This window comes from Ranitomeya imitator, chromosome 5 (assembly GCF_032444005.1).
Source record: "Ranitomeya imitator isolate aRanImi1 chromosome 5, aRanImi1.pri, whole genome shotgun sequence".
Taxonomy (NCBI): domain Eukaryota; kingdom Metazoa; phylum Chordata; class Amphibia; order Anura; family Dendrobatidae; genus Ranitomeya; species Ranitomeya imitator.
Window position 1 is genome coordinate 160,333,886 of NC_091286.1, and position 20,485 is coordinate 160,354,370.

The 20,485-nt window shown below is 43.6% G+C and overlaps 1 protein-coding gene across 1 annotated transcript in view; it reads left to right on the top strand.

Moving 5' to 3' along the window:
• Positions 1 to 20,485, top strand: part of GALNT2 (polypeptide N-acetylgalactosaminyltransferase 2) — a 156,571-nt gene that overhangs the window by 44,602 nt on the left and 91,484 nt on the right. The window contains exons 5-6 of the mRNA XM_069769270.1: positions 6,622 to 6,689; positions 17,535 to 17,600. Coding sequence (XP_069625371.1) covers positions 6,622 to 6,689; positions 17,535 to 17,600 — 134 coding nt within the window. The remainder of the gene's footprint in view (positions 1 to 6,621; positions 6,690 to 17,534; positions 17,601 to 20,485) is intronic.

Consider the following 20,485-nt stretch of genomic DNA (forward strand, 5'->3'; position numbering starts at 1 on the left):
GTCCATTCTCGCCACATCGAGTCAGGGATGTCAGGAAGCGCTGGAAGCTGACGCTAGCCTGAAAGCTCTTAAGGAGCAGGCGGCACAGCCTCCCGGGGAGTCAGACCGCGAGCAGGTGGTCTGGGACCAGGGACGGCTGTACCGGGTAACGGTCCAGCAGGGTTCACCGGAGGCGTGGCCCAGGGACCGACAGTTAGAGGCAGCCTCTGAGAGAGAGAGAGAAGGAGGAGGGGGCAGAGGCAGCCTCAGAGAGAGAGGGGAGGGGGCAGAGACAGCCTCAGAGAGAGAGGGAGGAGGAGGCAGAGACAGCCTCAGAGAGAGAGAGGAGGGGGCAGAAACAGCCTCAGAGAAAGAAGGAGGAGGGGGCAGAGACAGCCTCAGAGAGAGAGAGGAGGGGGCGGAGACAGCCTCAGAGCGAGACAGAGGAGGAGGCGGAGACAGCCTCAGGAAGAGAGGGGAGGAGGCAGAGACAGCCTCCGGAAGAGGAGGAGGGGGCAGAGACAGCCTCAGAGAGAGAGAGAGGAGGAGGCCGAGACAGCCTCAGAGAGAGACAGCGGAGGAGGCGGAGGCAGCCTCAGAGAGAGAGAGGAGGGGGCAGAGACAGCCTCAGAGAAAGAAGGAGGAGGGGGCGGAGACAGCCTCAGAGAGAGAGAGGAGGAGGCCGAGACAGCCTCAGAGAGAGACAGCGGAGGAGGCGGAGGCAGCCTCAGAGAGAGAGAGGAGGGGGCAGAGACAGCCTCAGAGAAAGACGGAGGAGGGGGCAGAGACAGCCTCAGAGAGAGAAAGGAGGAGGCAGGGACAGCCTCAGAGAGAGAAGGAGGAGGGGGCAGAGACAGCCTCAGAGAGAGAGAGGAGGGGGCAGAGACAGCCTCAGAGAAAGAAGGAGGAGGGGGCAGAGACAGCCTCAGAGAGAGGAGGGGGCGGAGACAGCCTCGGAGAGAGACAGAGGGGGAGGCAGGGACAGCCTCAGAGAGAGAGAGGAGGCTGAGACAGCCTCAGAGAGAGACAGGGGGGGGAGACAGAGTCAGCCTCAGAGAGAGGAGGGGGCAGAGACAGCCTCAGAGAGAGACAGGGAAGGAGGCAGAGACAGCCTCAGAAAGAGGGGAGAGGCAGAGACAGCCTCAGAGAGAGAGAGAGGAGGGACAGAGTCAGCCTCAGAGAGGAGGAGGCAGGGACAGGCTCAGGGAGAAAGTGGCAGAGACCATGGTAATGCTGATGGGTTGCCCCGGCACGGAGAAGGTGTGGAAGGGCGCATGGGGGAACACAGGAATGTGATGCCCCCTAGCGCCCTCTAAAGCAGGGAGGTGTGATGAGGGAACAGCCGCCATCTTGGAACAGGCATGCTATCAGATTGGCGTGACTCCATTTTGTCTCCTGGACACAGGAGTTCTCCTGGCCCCCCACCTTTGCTAATGAATAGAGTTCCTATTAGTATGCTAACGGGCTGAGCTCAGTGTAAACTGTAGACGGTATTTTAAAAGCTCACTGAGGAAACCACGCCAGCAGGGGGCTTGGAAATGCTTGGGGACTTAATTAAAACACGCATGCCAAGTGGCCACTGGATACACATCTATTATGGCAGCCCAGCCGAACCGTCCCCAACATGGAATTGTGAATTATGGACGCATCGTCCGAGGTACAGGCTCATAAAAAATATTCTCCTTACCCTAAAGAAATTGTGCATCCAACAGTGTGACTCCCGTGACGGTGGAAGGTCTGAAACCCGAGATATAGGGATCAGCCTCCCACAGGGACCGAATGGGTCCAGGTTTGATCCCAGTACGACCGGCAGAACAAACCACAGGCGCTGGTACTGCCCGTGTGCTGATCCGATCATCCTGAGAGAAGTTATCCCATTTATTAGATATTGGAATAAATCTTGCAGGGAGACAGAGGGGGTGGAGATTGCTAAGCCCACCCAGCTGCAGGCAGGGGGGCTCAGTCAGGCATAAGAAGACGCTGAGGTCACTGGGAGGGACTCACTCCACAGAAGAAGATGATGATGATGACATCTTAAGGAACAGGGTATGCCAGCCAGAGGGGAGCAAGCACATGCTGTCTGGGGGCTGCCCGGCAACTAAGTTTTTGGACCTGCGGAATGCTATGCCCCCCGGCTTCCACAAGCGACCTTCGACCTGGTAAATTGACCTCCAGCTTTATACCTTTAAGCCTTGTATTATTGTTGTTATATTGTACTCTGACTGTAACTCTTGATATATTGTGATTGTATATTTCTTGTAATTATCTAGTGCGCCCTTAAGGCAATTAAATCATAAATTAATTTTGGGCTGATCCTTTTACTCTGATTGCGAATCTTAGAATACCCAGGGTGGGTAACAGGGCAGTCTCCCCGGCGGCCATTTGCTCTAGGTGCAGTCCCTTTACTGGCCTGAGAGACAAAGGGGGCGCCGGAGAGCTGTGCCTGTGTAGTGACGTCACGGATTGGTGACGTGGGAGGAAGGGGTAATCCTTCACACAGGGTAAATATCGGGTTACTAAGCGCAGGGCCGCGCTTAGTAACCCGATGTTTACCCTGGTTGCCATTGTAAAAGTAAAAAAAAAAAAAAAAAATACATACTCACATTCCGATGTCTGTCACGTCCCCCGGCGTCAGATTCCTGCACTGACTGTGTCAGCGCCGGCCGGCCGTCAAGCAGAGCACAGCGGTGACATCACCGCTGTGCTCTGCTTGACGGCCGGCCGGCGCTGACACAGTGAACGCCGGGGGGACGTGACAGACATCGGAATGTGAGTATGTAGTGTGTTTTTTTTTAACTTTTACAATGGCAACCAGGGTAAATATCGGATTACTGGTAACCCGATATTTACCCTGGTTACCCGGGGACTTCGGCATCGTTGAAGACAGTTTCAACGATGCCGAAGTCTTTCCCCTGATCGTTGGTCGCTGGAGAGAGCGGTCTGTGTGACAGCTCCCCAGCGACCACACAACGACTTACCAACGATCATGGCCAGGTTGTATCGCTGGTCGTGATCGTTGGTAAGTCGTTCAGTGTAACGGTACCTTAAGATCGATGTATTGGTGCTCTGTGCTGGAAAAAGTCTGTATCCGTCAGAGCCGTGTGTCTTTTTGCAACAATTGAAGAACTATAACGTGTTTTTAATATTTACAATTTTAATGGTATAAAATGTTTTTTTTTTATGAACACTAGGGAGAGTGGCCGCTAAAATTTTCCATAAAATCTACGAGCACACATTTTGACTGCTGTAAATAGTGTTAGATACACACACTGTGTCACACATGATAGGATTAGATACACAGCTTATCAGACACGATCACAAATGATTGGAATAAATACATGGACTGTCACACATGAGGAGGTTAGATACACTTCTCAGGATTTTGTATCACGGGATGGGATTACATACATTTCTCAGCTGATAAGAAATCAAACAGGAAGATCCGTATTATTCAGCTCCCTCTCCGATCATCCAGTATTAAAGGAAACCCGGTGCACAGGGCACTTGGAATAGCAGGGGATCCAACACACGGGAGGAGATAAAATCATTGTTTATTCCATAACTAACCTGTTCTTCATTGTATATTCCATAAAAAGATTAAAGGGGTTTTCTCACAAACAAAGTTAATTTTAATCAACATGCGAGCTCCGGCGCTGAGCCTGCATGTTTCTGGCACATGACAGCTGACTTCATCAGCTGACATGTGTCCTTAACAGCCGGTGGTGGAATCGCGATCAGCCCATGGCTGTTAACATGTTAAATGCCACTGTCAGTCTCAGACAGCGGCATTTACATGGCTGCGCTGGAAGCGCTTCACTGATACCGCCCATCAGCGCACCTGTCACATGATAGCGGCATGCCGATGGGTTGGTGTAACAACCCGGGGTCTGCAGGAGACCACTGTTGTTGTCATTGCTGCTCTATCAGCCCCACCAAGTGGCCGCCTAGCATTTATAGATTCTGCTACATGTAGCATGGCTTAATGGGGACGCTACAGGTCTCGGAAAATGACGCAAAAAGAACCTATATATGGTTTTTGGTATCTGTGAACTCATAATGACCTGGAGAATCATAATGGCAGGTCAGTTTTAGCATTTGGTGAACATGGTAAAAAAAAAACAACGCAAAAAACAATTGTGGAACTGCACTTTTTTTTTTCAATTTCACCGCCCTTAATTTTTTTTCTCATTTTCCTGTACACAATATGGTAAAATCAATGGTGTAGTTCCAAACTACAACTTGTCCCACAAAAAACAATATTGACTGGAAAAGTAAAATGGTTATGGCTCTGGGAAGAAGAAGGAAAAAAACGAAAACACAAATACGGAAAATCCCAGTGTTGTGAAGGGGTTAAAAAATTGTTTCTGTGCTGAGGTAATCTAAGACATGTGCCCCTGCTGTGTGCTGTGTAATGGCCGTGTCTGACTGTGTAGGGACATGGTCTTATCATACCACATCTCCTGGGCGGGGAGGAGGCAAAAGAGGATACAGACATTACAGTAGGGGATCACAAGTAATTCTTTTGTGAGGTAAAACATTGATTAAAAACAGGCAGGGAAGAATCAGCTGTGACCCCATGCTGTAATTTCTGTGTACTCTCCTATGTCCTCCCCCGCCCAGGAGCTGTGGTATGATCAGCCCATGTCCCTGTACGGTTAGACACAGCCATTACACAGTACACAGCAGGGACACATGTATAAGATTATCTCAGCACAGGAACATTAGTTTTAATCACATCCAATTGTGGAACTTGGTTTTATTCCAAGATCTAGTGATTATAATGCACCGTTAAGCAAAAGGTTTGTTATACATGGAACTCCTTACACGTTTCAAACCTTTGAACCATAACAAAAGTTATCACTAAGAACCAGAGTTGAAAGGTTGAAAACATGTAATACCTTCCATGTCTAATAGAGCAGTCGCCCTCTTTATTGAATACACACTAATGAAGTTGTTTTTACCACTTTTGGAATAAACATTGATTTTCTCAGCTTGTGTGTACACATGCTGGCGTTGGGTACTTGGCCCTGCTCAGTCAGATGTCTGTGATGCAGGGACGTCTGAGTGAGGCTTCACTGCTGTTATCTCTTCTACTTTATAGACATGTGAATGACACCGTACAGTGATCAGAGCACAGCAGCATGATTTCATTGGCAGTGGCATAGGTAGGTGGCAGTGAGCATAGGCCGGGCACACTGACATTGTACTGCTAATATCAGGCTACTGACTTGTCCTCGCCGCTGGAAGAAGTCCTGTGTGTAGTCCAGTGAGAACAGGCCTGCGGCAGTGAAAATAACGAACGCGAGCCATACAATGCCAGGCTGCCAGCCTGTGCTCGCCGCTTCCTGTCACTGCTGAACACCACGAGAGCCATGACTGGGGGTTTGTAGCTCGGAACCTTGCTCTGGGCTACAATAATATGGTGCTTGTCCCCCTCCTTCCCTGCACCGGACAGCCAAGGGGGCATGCCCACTTCACAGGAGAGGCAGGCTCCGATGACTTGCAGCTGCTGAATTCACAGTGTATAAGTATTATGCTTAGACACTTGCACCTCCGCAAACGAAAATTAGAAATAATGTTCAATAATTATTACAAAAATAAAAATGAGGCACATTCCCTTTTAACTGTGTTTCCATCTGTGAAGCTGCATATTTAAAATCCGCATCAAGTGAATTTCAGCTCAGTATTTTGTTGTGATCCGCTTTGCCGCAACTTTCTGCCTTCAAATCCTTACGCAAAATGTACAGCCTTTCTGCCCAATCTAAACATAACCTAAAACACCAAGTGTATTTTTACTATGCTACACAATACTTTGTGCTACCTTTGTCCTAGTTGGGGAAAGTGGACAGAGCCAAACTCCTGCCATATTGAAATATCTGTTCCCACGCTGCAGACGCTTCCTGGCAATATGAACACAATGCACCATTATCAGTTCAATATGTGTTAGTTTTGGATTGCAATATGTGAAATCCCTGCTTGTAGCCCCATTGAGCGTTCCATTTCTTCAGAGTCTTTTCTGTGGGTGCATGCTTCAGCCCTCCCTCCAAGACACTGGCGATTGGCAGCGTCTTAGACTGTTAAATCAGCTGCTGAGCTGTGATTGGTAGCGCCAAGAAGGGGGTGCCAGAGAGCACTGAGGAAAATGCCTAGTTGGCCGCAAGCGGAGATTTCAAGTATTGCTCCCCACAAGCAGCAAACGCGAATATCTCTGCCATGGAGCGATGCATCGCAAAACTAACAAAAGCGGCAGAATCAGGGAAGCTCAGGGATTTTCAAAAAGTATTTAGTTTAATTTATTCCATGTAGGTTCAGTTAGATGCCTCAATCACAGAATCTGGCATCTAAGGGGTAAGTGTGCTAGTGGAGAGTGGCATGCTAGGTCTGGCATACGTACTGGAAAATAATTATTTGGCATATTTAATCCATGGTGTCCGATGTGTGGTAGATCAGTTCCCTTTCAGATTTTGTATTTTTCTTTGGCACCTGTGACTAAACAGGAAGACAGAGAGGCCTATAGGAATTTGGGCATGCTGCTGGCAGACTAGGGCTGAACTCTCTGCTTTTCACCCACCAGTGTTTCTATCATTTTTCTGTTCCTTGATTTTGTTAACTGAACTTTTCTTTTTTGTTTCCTTTTTTTAGTGTATTAAAAAAGAGTCCTGTTCACCTCGTTAAAGAAATTATACTAGTTGATGATTACAGTGACAGTGGTAAGTCTCCAGGTTTATTAACCCTTTCTTGACATTGGATTCAATAGTATGTCCTTCTGCGCGTCCTGTATAGAGTTGGCTCAGTAGCTGTTCCCTCATCATACTAGGCAGATACTGATTACATTACACAGCCGGTATTTGCCTGTAACATCAGCGACAGGAGCTTGCTCAGATCACTGCTGTTTATTCATTTACATTTCACTGGGAGTCACTGACGGCAGTATTTAAATGAGGAATTGCAATTGCAGGGTGCAATGGGTTGTCATGGCCGCCACAGGCCTATAGAAGTCCCCAATGGCTGCCATTCTTCACCCCCTATAAAGCCCAACTATCATCATTCTCTATATAATGCAATAAAACAGCAGATTCAAGTTTGGTAATGGGACTTAAAAAAATGAAGTACAAAAATTTGAATCATTTCTCAGACATGAGGACAAACTTTTTTTTTTTCTGTTTTCAAATTTCCGCATTTTTTTATTCACCTATGCACAAGTTAGTAAAAAGCAAGTTTGGCATCTGCGTATTCGTCGTGACCTGGAAAGTGCTGTTGCCAGTTTTTTTATACCGTACAATGAACACTGTAAAAATACCTAAACTATTCCGACTTTTTTTTTTTTTTTTTTTTTTTTATTTCGCTACATTTGGATTTTTTTTTCTCATTTTTCAGTACATTATTTAGTAAAATGAATGGTGTTGTTCAAAACTACAACTCGTTCAAAAACAAGCCCTCAGACAGCCATGTCGACTGAAAAGTAAAGTTACGGCTCTTGGAAAGAGGGGAGAGAACAATGAAAATGCAAAAAATGAAAATTGATGCGTATAACCAATGTATGTAATATAGAGGGCGCTGACCTCATCACTCGCTTGTTTCTTCGCACGGAGGCGCTGATGCCAGCTACCACTCTAAATGCCCAGAGTTTTGTTTAATACTTAACTGTCACGTTGTCTTGTTCTGTAGGAACCAAATGATCTGTTAAGCCTTGTAAACCAATAAATGCTGGAATTTGCCTGCTACAGAGAACCTTTAACCCTTGGGTAGAATTCTGGATAAATCTGCAGTGGTTGTTGAACTGCATATTACAGCATCATGCATACATAAAACTAACATGCAAAATACCAATAATCAGCTTTAAAAATACCGCGCTATAGAGTATGCATATATATATAAACATACACATACATGTGTCTTCCACTACAGAGAAGCCATACGAACACAGGATGCCGCTATTTGCAAACAAAGATTTGGTGGGTATCCACTATAGAGGGGGCTGCAGTCAGAAAATAGCAGGATATATAAACCTTCCTTATAAGCGTTCAATAGTAGGAGGTTTTAATAGTTAACAGCCTGGTGCATGTATAGTCTAATGTGCATACCTTAATGTTGCCGCATCAAGATGCCCTGCGCTTCCTGGGGGAAGTGACTCCGGTTGGTATAATCCCTGTGCCGCTCTTGAACTGGAGTGTGCAGAGGGGAGGGAGTGTCGCGGCGTGCAGAGCCAGAGGCGCCCCGGCCGATAGCGTCCCTGGTTACACGAGTAAGGTAGGAAGATGGCCGATATACTCAGCCGCTCAACCTGAAAGTAACGCCACTTTACTACGGAGACACAAAGGAGTCAGATACAACCAACGCGTTTCGAGGTGGGACGCACCTCTTCGTCAGGGTTACGGCCCCTCCGTGTGTAGCCGCTTATATCACCAGCGGCTTGGCTAACTACCTCCGCCCCTCTGCATTAACCCTCTACATACCAAATGATCCCATAAGCTCAGCAATGGCCGTGCATCAGAGGTGTGATGCCTATATTATAACGGACATCACATACATTACTTTTTAAAAACAAGAATTTTTATTTAAATAATTTTAAAAATGATATTAAAAGAGAGGAAAATATAAATAACCGTAAAAGCTCACTTGAATTAGATTAAGATTAATAAATAATGGAACCTAAAACCGGTTATTCCTAAATGAGCCGGCATTAAGCAGAATACAATACTGCTATAGCATATAAAACGCGATACAAAGAATGAATGAATAAAAAAATAAATAAATAAAAGGGAGTGAAGCGTGGGATAAAAGCCCAACGATACAATGCCTATATTTATATCCGCACATCCATGGGCATGGATTTAGATGTGCGTGGCAGAGATCTACACTATTGAATACCACTAAACAGCATATAACTCTAGTTCATGGTTGAGGCCTTTAGAGGCCAAACTGTCCAACATAAAAATCCATTCAGATTCCCTCCTAGACATCTGTTTAATAAAATCCCCCCCCCTCCCCCCCCCCCCCCCCAATTCTGATGAACTAGCTGAATACCGCAAAAACGGATGTCTTTGAGAGACTGTTTGTGTTTTTCTTTAAAATGACGTGAGAGGGGGTGTCCCATAAAACCCTTTGAAATATTCCTGCAATGTTCCTTTAGGCGTATACTCAGATGCCGTATGGTGCGGCCCACTTAAAGTTTTTTACACGAACACTGTATGATATAGATTACCCCCTTTGAGTTGCAAGATATGTTATCTCTGATGGTAAACATTTTCGTTGCGTCCATATTCGAAAAAGTTGATTGTTTCACTTTCTTGAAAGTAGTATGCACACAGGCAAAGCATGTCCCACAGGGTGAAAACCCAGTTTTTGATTTGGCCGTAATGGTGGAATCATAAGGTTTTTTCATATTGGTCATTTTGGTTGTTGGGGCTAGGAGATGACCCAATGACTGGGTTTTCCTATATATAAACCTGGGGATAGTTGGCAAAAGGTCCCCTATTATTTTATCTTGTCTTGAAACTGACCAGTGTTTCTGTGTAATATTCACAAATTTCTTATGATTTGCATGAAATTGCGTAATAAATGGTAATTTTAGAATCTGTTCCTGCAGGTTCCCATTGTTATTACCACTTTTTTTGCTATTATTTATATTGTTGTTTTTTGTACTACAATTTTTCAATAAAGACTCCCGTGGTAAAAGGGCCACCTGGCACTGTGCCCTTTCTAATAGGGGTCTCGGGTAGCCCTTGTCCATAAATTGCTGTGTTAGATGGTCCGCTTCCTTATTGTAGTCCACCATGTTGGAACATTTCCTTCTGATCCTGGTGAATTGACTTTTTGGTATGTTGGCTAGCCACACCGGTAAGTGGCAGCTGGTAATATGGATGAAACTGTTTGAATCTACCTCCTTACGATGACATTTGGTGTATAGCCGTTTTTTTTCCACATAAATGTTTAAATCCAAAAAATTAATATTGGTTTTGCTAATATTTGGGGTAAATTCCAGACCGTACTGGTTGATGTTAAGATCTGCAATAAATCTGTTCAGGTCAGTTTGGGAACCGTCCCAAATGAAGAGGACGTCGTCTATAAAGCGACGCTATATGACTAGGCCCGGGTACAGCCTGCCTTCTGGTGAGATATGAGACTCCTCCCATTTGGCTACATATACATTTGCGTAACTTGGCGCAAACCGCGTCCCCATGGCGGTCCCCCATGTTTGAAGGTAATGCTGTCCTTCATACACAAAATAGTTATGCTGCAGTATGAACTTTATACAGTCCAAAATGTATTAGATTTGTGTAGAGGTACCACAAAACTTGAACGTACAAGAAAGACAAGCAATTAAAGATTTGCAGACTAAGCATAATATTATTGTAAGACCAGCTGACAAGGGTGGGGGTATTGTCATCTTAGACCACTCCATGTATCATCAGGAGTCTATAAGACTCCTCAGTGACCAAATCACACACAAGAAATTAAACCATGACCCAACCACCTACTATATTAATAAGTTAAATATATTAGCCAACAAGGGCAAATCTTTAGGGATCCTTAATAAAAAAAAGAACACACTTATATTTTGAACAAGAATCACAGTAAAGCAGTGTTCTACCACATTCCGAAACTACACAAGGACCAAACATGTCCGCCCGGTAGGCCAATCATATCGGGAATTAATAATTTAACTGCCAACCTGTCGCGGTACGTCGATATACATTTACAAAAATGTATGCAACTCATTCCGGCGTATCTAAAGGATACAGGACATACATTGGAAGTTTTGGAGGGAATTCAGTGGAATGATGGATATATACTAGGGACTTTGGACATAAAATCCTTGTATACGGTTATTAACCAGGAAAAGGGCTGCGAGGCAGCGGGACACTTTTTAGGCGCCTTGGGCATTTATACCTCTACACAAATCCAATACATTTTGGACTGTATAAAGTTCATACTGCAGCATAACTATTTTGTGTTGGAAAGGGCACAGTGCCAGGTGGCCCTTTTACCACGGGAGTCTTTATTGAAAAATTGTAGTACAAAAAACAACAATATAAATAATAGCAAAAAAAGTGGTAATAACAATGGGAACCTGCAGGAACAGATTCTAAAATTACCATTTATTACGCAATTTCATGCAAATCATAAGAAATTTGTGAATATTATACAGAAACACTGGTCAGTTTCAAGACAAGATAAAATAATAGGGGACCTTTTGCCAACTATCCCCAGGTTTATATATAGGAAAACCCAGTCATTGGGTCATCTCCTAGCCCCAACAACCAAAATGACCAATATGAAAAAACCTTATGATTCCACCATTACGGCCAAATCAAAAACTGGGTTTTCACCCTGTGGGACATGCTTTGCCTGTGTGCATACTACTTTCAAGAAAGTGAAACAATCAACTTTTTCGAATATGGACGCAACGAAAATGTTTACCATCAGAGATAACATATCTTGCAACTCAAAGGGGGTAATCTATATCATACAGTGTTCGTGTAAAAAACTTTAAGTGGGCCGCACCATACGGCATCTGAGTATACGCCTAAAGGAACATTGCAGGAATATTTCAAAGGGTTTTATGGGACACCCCCTCTCATGTCATTTTAAAGAAAAACACAAACAGTCTCTCAAAGACATCCGTTTTTGCGGTATTCAGCTAGTTCATCAGAATTGGGGGGGGGGGGGGGGGGGTGTGATTTTATTAAACAGATGTCTAGGAGGGAATCTGAATGGATTTTTATGTTGGACAGTTTGGCCTCTAAAGGCCTCAACCATGAACTAGAGCTATATGCTGTTTAGTGGTATTCAATAGTGTAGATCTCTGCCACGCACATCTAAATCCATGCCCATGGATGTGCGGATATAAATATAGGCATTGTATCGTTGGGCTTTTATCCCACGCTTCACTCCCTTTTATTTATTTATTTTTTTATTCATTCATTCTTTGTATCGCGTTTTATATGCTATAGCAGTATTGTATTCTGCTTAATGCCGGCTCATTTAGGAATAACCGGTTTTAGGTTCCATTATTTATTAATCTTAATCTAATTCAAGTGAGCTTTTACGGTTATTTATATTTTCCTCTTTTAATATCATTTTTAAAATTATTTAAATAAAAATTCTTGTTTGTAAAAAGTAATGTATGTGGTGTCCGTTATAATATAGGCATCACACCTCTGATGCACGGCCATTGCTGAGCTTATGGGATCATTTGGTATGTAGAGGGTTAATGCAGAGGGGCGGAGGTAGTTAGCCAAGCCGCTGGTGATATAAGCGGCTACACACAGAGGGGCCGTAACCCTGACGAAGAGGTGCGTCCCACCTCGAAACGCGTTGGTTGTATCTGACTCCTTTGTGTTTCCGTAGTAAAGTGGCGTTACTTTCAGGTTGAGCGGCTGAGTATATCGGCCATCTTCCTACCTTCCTCGTGTAACCAGGGACGCTACCGGCCGGGGCGCCTCTGGCTCTGCACGCCGCGACACTCCCTCCCCTCTGCACACTCCAGTTCAAGAGCGGCACAGGGATTATACCAACCGGAGTCACTTCCCCCAGGAAGCGCAGGGCATCTTGATGCGGCAACATTAAGGTATGCACATTAGACTATACATGCACCAGGCTGTTAACTATTAAAACCTCCTACTATTGAACGCTTATAAGGAAGGTTTATATATCCTGCTATTTTCTGACTGCAGCCCCCTCTATAGTGGATACCCACCAAATCTTTGTTTGCAAATAGCGGCATCCTGTGTTCGTATGGCTTCTCTGTAGTGGAAGACACATGTATGTGTATGTTATATATATATATATATATATATATATATATATATATATATATATATATATATATATATATATATATATATATATATATATACATACTCTATAGCGCGGTATTTTTAAAGCTGATTATTTGTGTTCAATTCATTGACAGAGGTCAGCACAACTTCTGTCTAAATACCAGCTGCTTTCTTGTATCCCCTCTTCTCTTTATACAGTGGGGCAAAAAAGTATTTAGTCAGTCAGCAATAGTGCAAGTTCCACCACTTAAAAAGATGAGAGGCGTCTGTAATTTACATCATAGGTAGACCTCAACTATGGGAGACAAACTGAGAAAAAAAAATCCAGAAAATCACATTGTCTGTTTTTTTAACATTTTATTTGCATATTATGGTGGAAAATAAGTATTTGGTCAGAAACAAGCAATCAAGATTTCTGGCTCTCACAGACCTGTAACTTCTTCTTTTAGAGTCTCCTCTTTCCTCCACTCATTACCTGTAGTAATGGCACCTGTTTAAACTTATCAGTATAAAAAGACACCTGTGCACACCCTCAAACAGTCTGACTCCAAACTCCACTATGGTGAATACCAAAGAGTTGTCAAAGGACACCAGAAACAAAATTGTAGCCCTGCACCAGGCTGGGAAGACTGAATCTGCAATAGCCAACCAGCTTGGAGTGAAAAAAATCAACAGTGGGAGCAATAATTAGAAAATGGAAGACATACAAGACCACTGATAATCTCCCTCGATCTGGGGCTCCACGCAAAATCCCACCCCGTGGGGTCAGAATGATCACAAAATCGGTGAGCAAAAATCCCAGAACCACGCGGGGGGACCTAGTGAATGAACTGCAGAGAGCTGGGACCAATGTAACAAGGCCTACCATAAGTAACACACTACGCCACCATGGACTCAGATCCTGCAGTGCCAGACGTGTCCCACTGCTTAAGCCAGTACATGTCTGGGCCCGTCTGAAGTTTGCTAGAGAGCATTTGGATGATCCAGAGGAGTTTTGGGAGATTGTCCTATGGTCTGATGAAACCAAACTGGAACTGTTTGGTAGAAACACAACTTGTCGTGTTTGGAGGAAAAAGAATACGGAGTTGCATCCATCAAACACCATACCTACTGTAAAGCATGGTGGTGGAAACATCATGCTTTGGGGCTGTTTCTCTGCAAAGGGGCCAGGACGACTGATCCGGGTACATGAAAGAATGAATGGGGCCATGTATCGTGAGATTTTGAGTGCAAACCTTCTTCCATCAGCAAGGGCATTGAAGATGAAACGTGGCTGGGTCTTTCAACATGACAATGATCCAAAGCACACCGCCAGGGCAACGAAGGAGTGGCTTCGTAAGAAGCATTTCAAGGTCCTGGAGTGGCCTAGCCAGTCTCCAGATCTCAACCCTATAGAAAACCTTTGGAGGGAGTTGAAAGTCCGTGTTGCCAAGCGAAAAGCCAAAAACATCACTGCTCTAGAGGAGATCTGCATGGAGGAATGGGCCAACATACCAACAACAGTGTGTGGCAACTATGTGAAGACTTACAGAAAACGTTTGACCTCTGTCATTGCCAACAAAGGATATATTGCAAAGTATTGAGATGAACTTTTGTTTCTGACCAAATACTTATTTTCTACCATAATATGCAAATAAAATGTTAAAAAAACAGACAATGTGATTTTTCTGGATTTTTTTTTCTCAGTTTGTCTCCCATAGTTGAGGTCTACCTATGATGTAAATTACAGACGCCTCTCATCTTTTTAAGTGGTGGAACTTGCACTATTGCTGACTGACTAAATACTTTTTTGCCCCACTGTATATGTGCAGCGCCAGTGTGGTTATTGGTTAAATAATGCAAAATACCAGTCCACAAACCTTCAAAAAACAGAATGTAGGAATCCGTGCAGTGGAGCACAGTCTTTGGGCAGGAGGAGGTCTGTTTACTCCTACAAGTGAAGAACTAGTGAAGGTTGATCTGTACAGAGCAGTGCCGTACTATGGAGACCTAATATCTGGAGTACTGAGAGCGAGGGGCTATCCTGTATAAGATCTGTTGGATGGTATAGGACAGTGTTTCCCAAACCTCAGTCCTCATGGCCCCCAACACGTCATGTTTTCAGGATGTCCTTAGTATTGCTCAGGTGATGGAATTATTATAAAATTTACACAGGTTCTCTCATCCTGCAGATATGATGTGTTGGGGCCCTTAGGACAGCGTTTGGAAACCATGGTATAGGCCGATTGATGGACGTTTATCTCACTGCATAGGTAATCTAAGGCTACTTTCACACAATTAGGTTTCCAGTGTCAGGCTATATCCGGCTAATTTTCAAAAAAACGGATCAGGCGAATACTGCCGCCGGATCAGGTTTTTTCCCATAGACTTGTATTAGTGCCAGATTGCACCGGATGACACTGCGTTTCGTCCAGTTTTCGCCGGATCCGTCAAATCTGGTTCTTCCGGTTTCTTGAAAAAACATCCATAGCATCATTTTTTGTCTCTGGCGAAAAAGCCTGAAGTTCCGGCTGTTTGCTAGAATGGAAGCCTATGGGAGCCGGAAGGTGCCGGATCCGGAAAAAGGCGGATCCCGCGGCATGATCTGGTTTTTTAAACGGAGCATGCTCCAAATTTTTTTTTTATCCAATAATCTAGATAGGCTAGCCAGATCCGTCAAAAAAATGGATCCGCCGCATCAGTTTTTCACAATCTGCGCCGGATCCAGTTTTTCCAACATTTGCCGGATGTAGACTGACACTGAAAACCTGATGTGTGAAAGTAGCCTTACAGGGAATCTGTCACCACATTTGAATTATCTAAACTATTAATATGGGCATGCAGGCTATAAACCGCTGGAAACAGTCCTGTGTGTGTGTCTCATATCAGATGCAATGGTGCTGAGAAATCATTTTTTATCACTTTATGTAAATGACTTCTCTGGGGAGAATGTTGTCAGGAATATAAGGCTAGGTTCACATTGCGTTAGGGCAATCCGTTAAGCGCATAGCGCTAGCGGATTGCGCTAACGCAATGTTTGTTTAGGGTCCGCGTTTGGTGTCCCCGCAAGCAGCGTCCGAGGTCCATCACAAAAGGACGGCACATCGCTAGCGCGTGCCGAAAATGGCATGCGCTAGCGATGCGCTACATCAAAAAATCACATTGCTGTCAATAGGTGCGCTAACGGACACGTTGCACGGCGTTGATTGCGACATTTTCGCCGTGCAACGCAGTCCGTTAGCGTTAACTCATTAACGCAATGTGAACCTAGCCTAACTCTGCCTCCAGAGCTTATTTTACATGAAGGGGATTACCAGTGTGAGACATGTATTGGCCGCTCTCTGCAGAGTTGTGTGTGGTTATAACTGATACATCTGCTTCCAGCTCACAGGCAGACAGGGCTGCAAAATTGTTGCAATACAGCAGAATGCAAAACCTGGAGAAAATGTGTTCACAAAAAGGCAAATGCCATTTCTCCTGTTCTGTGTTAGTTACTTGTCTCGCACTCTTAACTACCCCTTTGGCTATGTGCCCACGTTGCAGAAATGCTGTGGAAATGTCCGCAGCATTTCTGCAACTTCCTGCCGCGGGTAAAACACATGTGGAATTCGCATGCATTTTCCTTCCAAAAAGTGTTTTTAGCTTGCAGAATGCTTGCGCTTTACAAGCGATTTGAAGCATCACTTGGAAAAGTGATTGACAGGTTGGTCACCCATGCATAGTGCTTGACAAGGGTGACCAACATTTTACTATTGATACTGCCTATGCAGCTTCAATAGTAAAACATAGAATGTTGAAAATAATAAAAAAAAATAAAAAATATGGTTATTCTGACCTTCCGACGGCCCCCGATCTCAGCGGCGCTCCCGGTACATTCCATTCCCAGGAATGCTTTGCGCGAAGGACCTTTGTGACGTCATGTGACGTCATGTCATCCCTGAGAGTCGGGAGGACTTCGGGGGCCGTCGGAAGGTAAGTATATCCCTATTTTTTAATATAATACTTTTTTTTTTACAGAAATATGGTTCCCAAGGGCCTGGGGAGAGTCTCCTCTCCTCCAGACCTGGGTACCATCCGTACATGAAGCGCTCACTTTACGCATGGTGGGCATAGCGACATGTGTAAAGTGAGCGTTCAATGCAATCCTATGTCGGCGAAATCACTGCGATTCCGCAGAAATAATGAACATGCTGCGGATTTTACCACTATGCGATTCTGCAGTGGGAAAATCCGCAGCATGGGCACAGCAACTGCGCAATCCCACAGGATTACATGGGAATGTGGTGTTTAAGCATTTTTATGCTTTTCCGTTGCAGCAAAAATGCGGCAGAAACGCAGAAAAAAACGCAATGTGGGCGCACAACCTTCATGTAAACTAATTTTTGGGGACAGAGTTCTCTCCAGGCACTATCATCCCAGAACCTGGAAGAGGTTATTTATATAAAGAGAGAAAAGATGATTTCTTAACAATAAGGCATCTGATATGAGACACACAGGTTATGACTTTTTCAGCAGTCTATAGCCTGTATGCCCATATTAGTAATTTAGATAGGTCAAATGTGGTGACAGATTCCGTTTTAAAGATGGAACTTGTAACTGTCTTTTCTGACATCTGTTAGTGCTGACCTTGACCAATGGCTAGAAAATAGGTTATTGTCTTTTATAGACTCACAACTCACACCACTATCCTCTAAATTTAAATATGAACATTTATTTAAAAAGTATAGCCTTTATTTTAAAGATTCTATTTTGTGCAATATTTATTTTATATTTTTCTGACTTATTCATAAGCTGAAGATGGGGCTTTGCTTGGGAAGATTGAGAAGGTGCGAATCCTTAGAAATGACAGACGTGAAGGTATGGATCTGGCACTATTTAATACTTTTGGAGTTGAGGGGGGTCAGTTTAGACTTTAAATTCTCAATTCTCTACTTGCAAGCAGGGCCATTATCCTTTTTTTTTTTTTTTTTTTTTTTTTTTTAAATGTTGAAAACTTGGCAGATTGTACAAACGAGAATAACACTTGGCCAGCACAGCTTATCTAAAATAGAGCCTGGCATAACATTTTCAAACTATTATTTAAAAGCCTTCGTGAAATGTTATAAGGATTGTGACTTACAAAAAAATGTTCTTAAGACTAGAAGTGTTATAAAGTAATGTTGGAAGATGAAATGTTTCAGGAAATATGACAGAAATGTCAACTCTCCTAAGCTAGTCTATATGGGCATGCAGGTCATAGAAAGATGAATCAAATTATGCCTACATATCCGAGTCCTGATGTCTTATTCCTGATTCCACTTTTATCTTAATATGTAGATGAACTGTTAAGATCTATGGGTGGGACAGAGATCTTCCCAAAAGTCTGCCACTTTATTTAAGTGCAAAAATGGACACAGACTAGAATGTGCCTGTATCACTGTTATGTTGTCATTGCAGTGATAGCGATACATTCTGGTGTGGGTCCATTTTTGCATTTTATACAATCATGTTTAGTATTTGGAATCCTGTTCATGTTATACGGCATAATAATATTATTATTATTATTTTTTTCTTCTGATAGGCTGTGCATCATTACTACAGTGGGAACGGAAAGTATTCAGACCCCTTTACATTTTTCACTCTGTTTCATTGCAGCCATTTGGTAAATTCAAAAAAGCTCATTTTTTCACATTAATGTGCACTCTGCACCCCATCTTGACTGAAAAAAGAGAAATGTAGTAATTTTTGCAAATTTAAAAAAGAAAAACTGAAATATCACATGGTCATAAATAGTCAGACCCTTTGCTTAGACACTCATATTTAAGTCACATGCTGTCCATTCCCTTGAGATTCTCCTTGAGATGGTTCTACTCCTTGATTGGAATCCAGCTGTGTTTAATTAAACTGATAGGACTTGATTTGGAAAGGCACACACCTGTCTATATAAGACCTCACAGCGCATGTCAGACCAAATGAGAATCATGAGGTCAAAGGAACTGGCCAAGGAGCTCAGAGACAGAATTGTGGCAAGGCACAGATCTGGCCAAGGTTACAACAGAATTTTTGCAGTACTCAAGGTTCCTAAGAGCACAGTGGCCTCCATAATCCTTAAATGGAAGAAGTTTGGGACCACCCAGAAGTCTTCCTAGATCTGGTCGTCCAGCCTTGGTGAGAGAGGTAAATAAGAACCCTAAGATCACTGTGGTTGAGCTCTAGAGATGCAGTAGAGAGATGGGAGAAAGTTCCACAAAGTCATCTATCGCTGCAATCCTCCACCAGTCAGGCCTTTATGGCAGAGTGGGCCAGTGGAAGCCTCTCCTCAGTGCAAGACATATGAAAGCCTGCATAGAGTTGATAATTCTAAGCGTTGTGTGGAGAAAACCAGGCATTGCTCATCACCTGCCCAATACATTCCCAACAGTGAAACGTGGTGGCAGCATCATGCTATGGGGGGGTGTTTTTCAGCTGCAGGTACAAGATCACTGGTTGCCATTAAAGGAAACCTGAATGCGGCCAAGTGCAGAGATATCCTGGATGAAAACCTCTTCAAGAATGCTCTGGACCTCAGACTTGGCCAAAGGTTTATCTTCCAACAAGACAATGACCCTAAGCACACAGCTAAAATAACAAAGGACTGGCTTCAGAACAACTCTGTGACCATTCTTGACTGGCCCAGCCAGAGCCCTGACCTAAACCAAATTGAGCATCTTTGGAGAGACTTGAAAATGGCTGTCTGCCAACGTTCACCATCCAACCTGATGGAACTGTAGAGGATCTGCAAGGAAGAATGGCAAAGGATCCCCAAATCCAGGTGTGAAGAACTTGTTGCATCATTCCCAAGAAGACTCATGGCTGTGCTAGCTCAAAAGGGTGCTTCTACTCCATACTGAGCAAAGGGTCTCAATACTTATGACCATGTGATATTTCAGTTTTTCTTTTTTAAATTTGCAAAAATTACTACATTTCTCTTTTTTTTTTTTTCAGTCAAGATCGGGTGCAAGGGTGCACATTAATGAGAAAAAAAATTAGCCTTTTTGAATTTACCAAATGGCTGCAATGAAACAGAGTGAAAAATATAAAGGGGTTTGAATACTTTCCGTACCCATTGTATAATTATGCATTGTGTGTTTTATTCCCTGATCCACATGTTTCTATACATCTACTTGGTATCTTATGAGCATGCATATACTTAAAGTGAACCGGTCACCAGAAATAACACTATGAACCTGCAGATATGAGATTAATCAACTGATTAATATTATCATTATGCTTTCTGTTGCCTGCCCTCAGCCAAATGCATCGGGGAGAAAATTAACTTAATTCTCCGTGCCAGCATTCGGTTTTCAGTCATGGGGGCAGGGCCACTGCTGGTTCAGTCACCCTCTGAGTATACATAGCAGTCGCTCAGCTGTCAGGAAGTCCCAGGGTTCCAGTTACGTATTCTCAGAGCAATGACTGAAGCCGTGGCGCCCCATGATTGAAAACCGAATGCTAAGAAATAAAGTAGTACTCTGTAGCGCTATAGTGTGCAAACTTGAAATATTTGAATTGCATTACTGTACTAGAAAATTGGAAAAGTTGAGATTACTTGAATTGGCCAAATCCTGTGTGCTCGGCAGCCATGATAAGGTGATTCTGGGAACTTGCCTAATGTGAATCCTCTCATTATGCTGAAGCCTACATTTATATGGGAAGGCATCAGTTTTTCTTATTTTCTAGAACAGTAATGCAATTCAAATTTCATATATTTATTGTTTGCATGC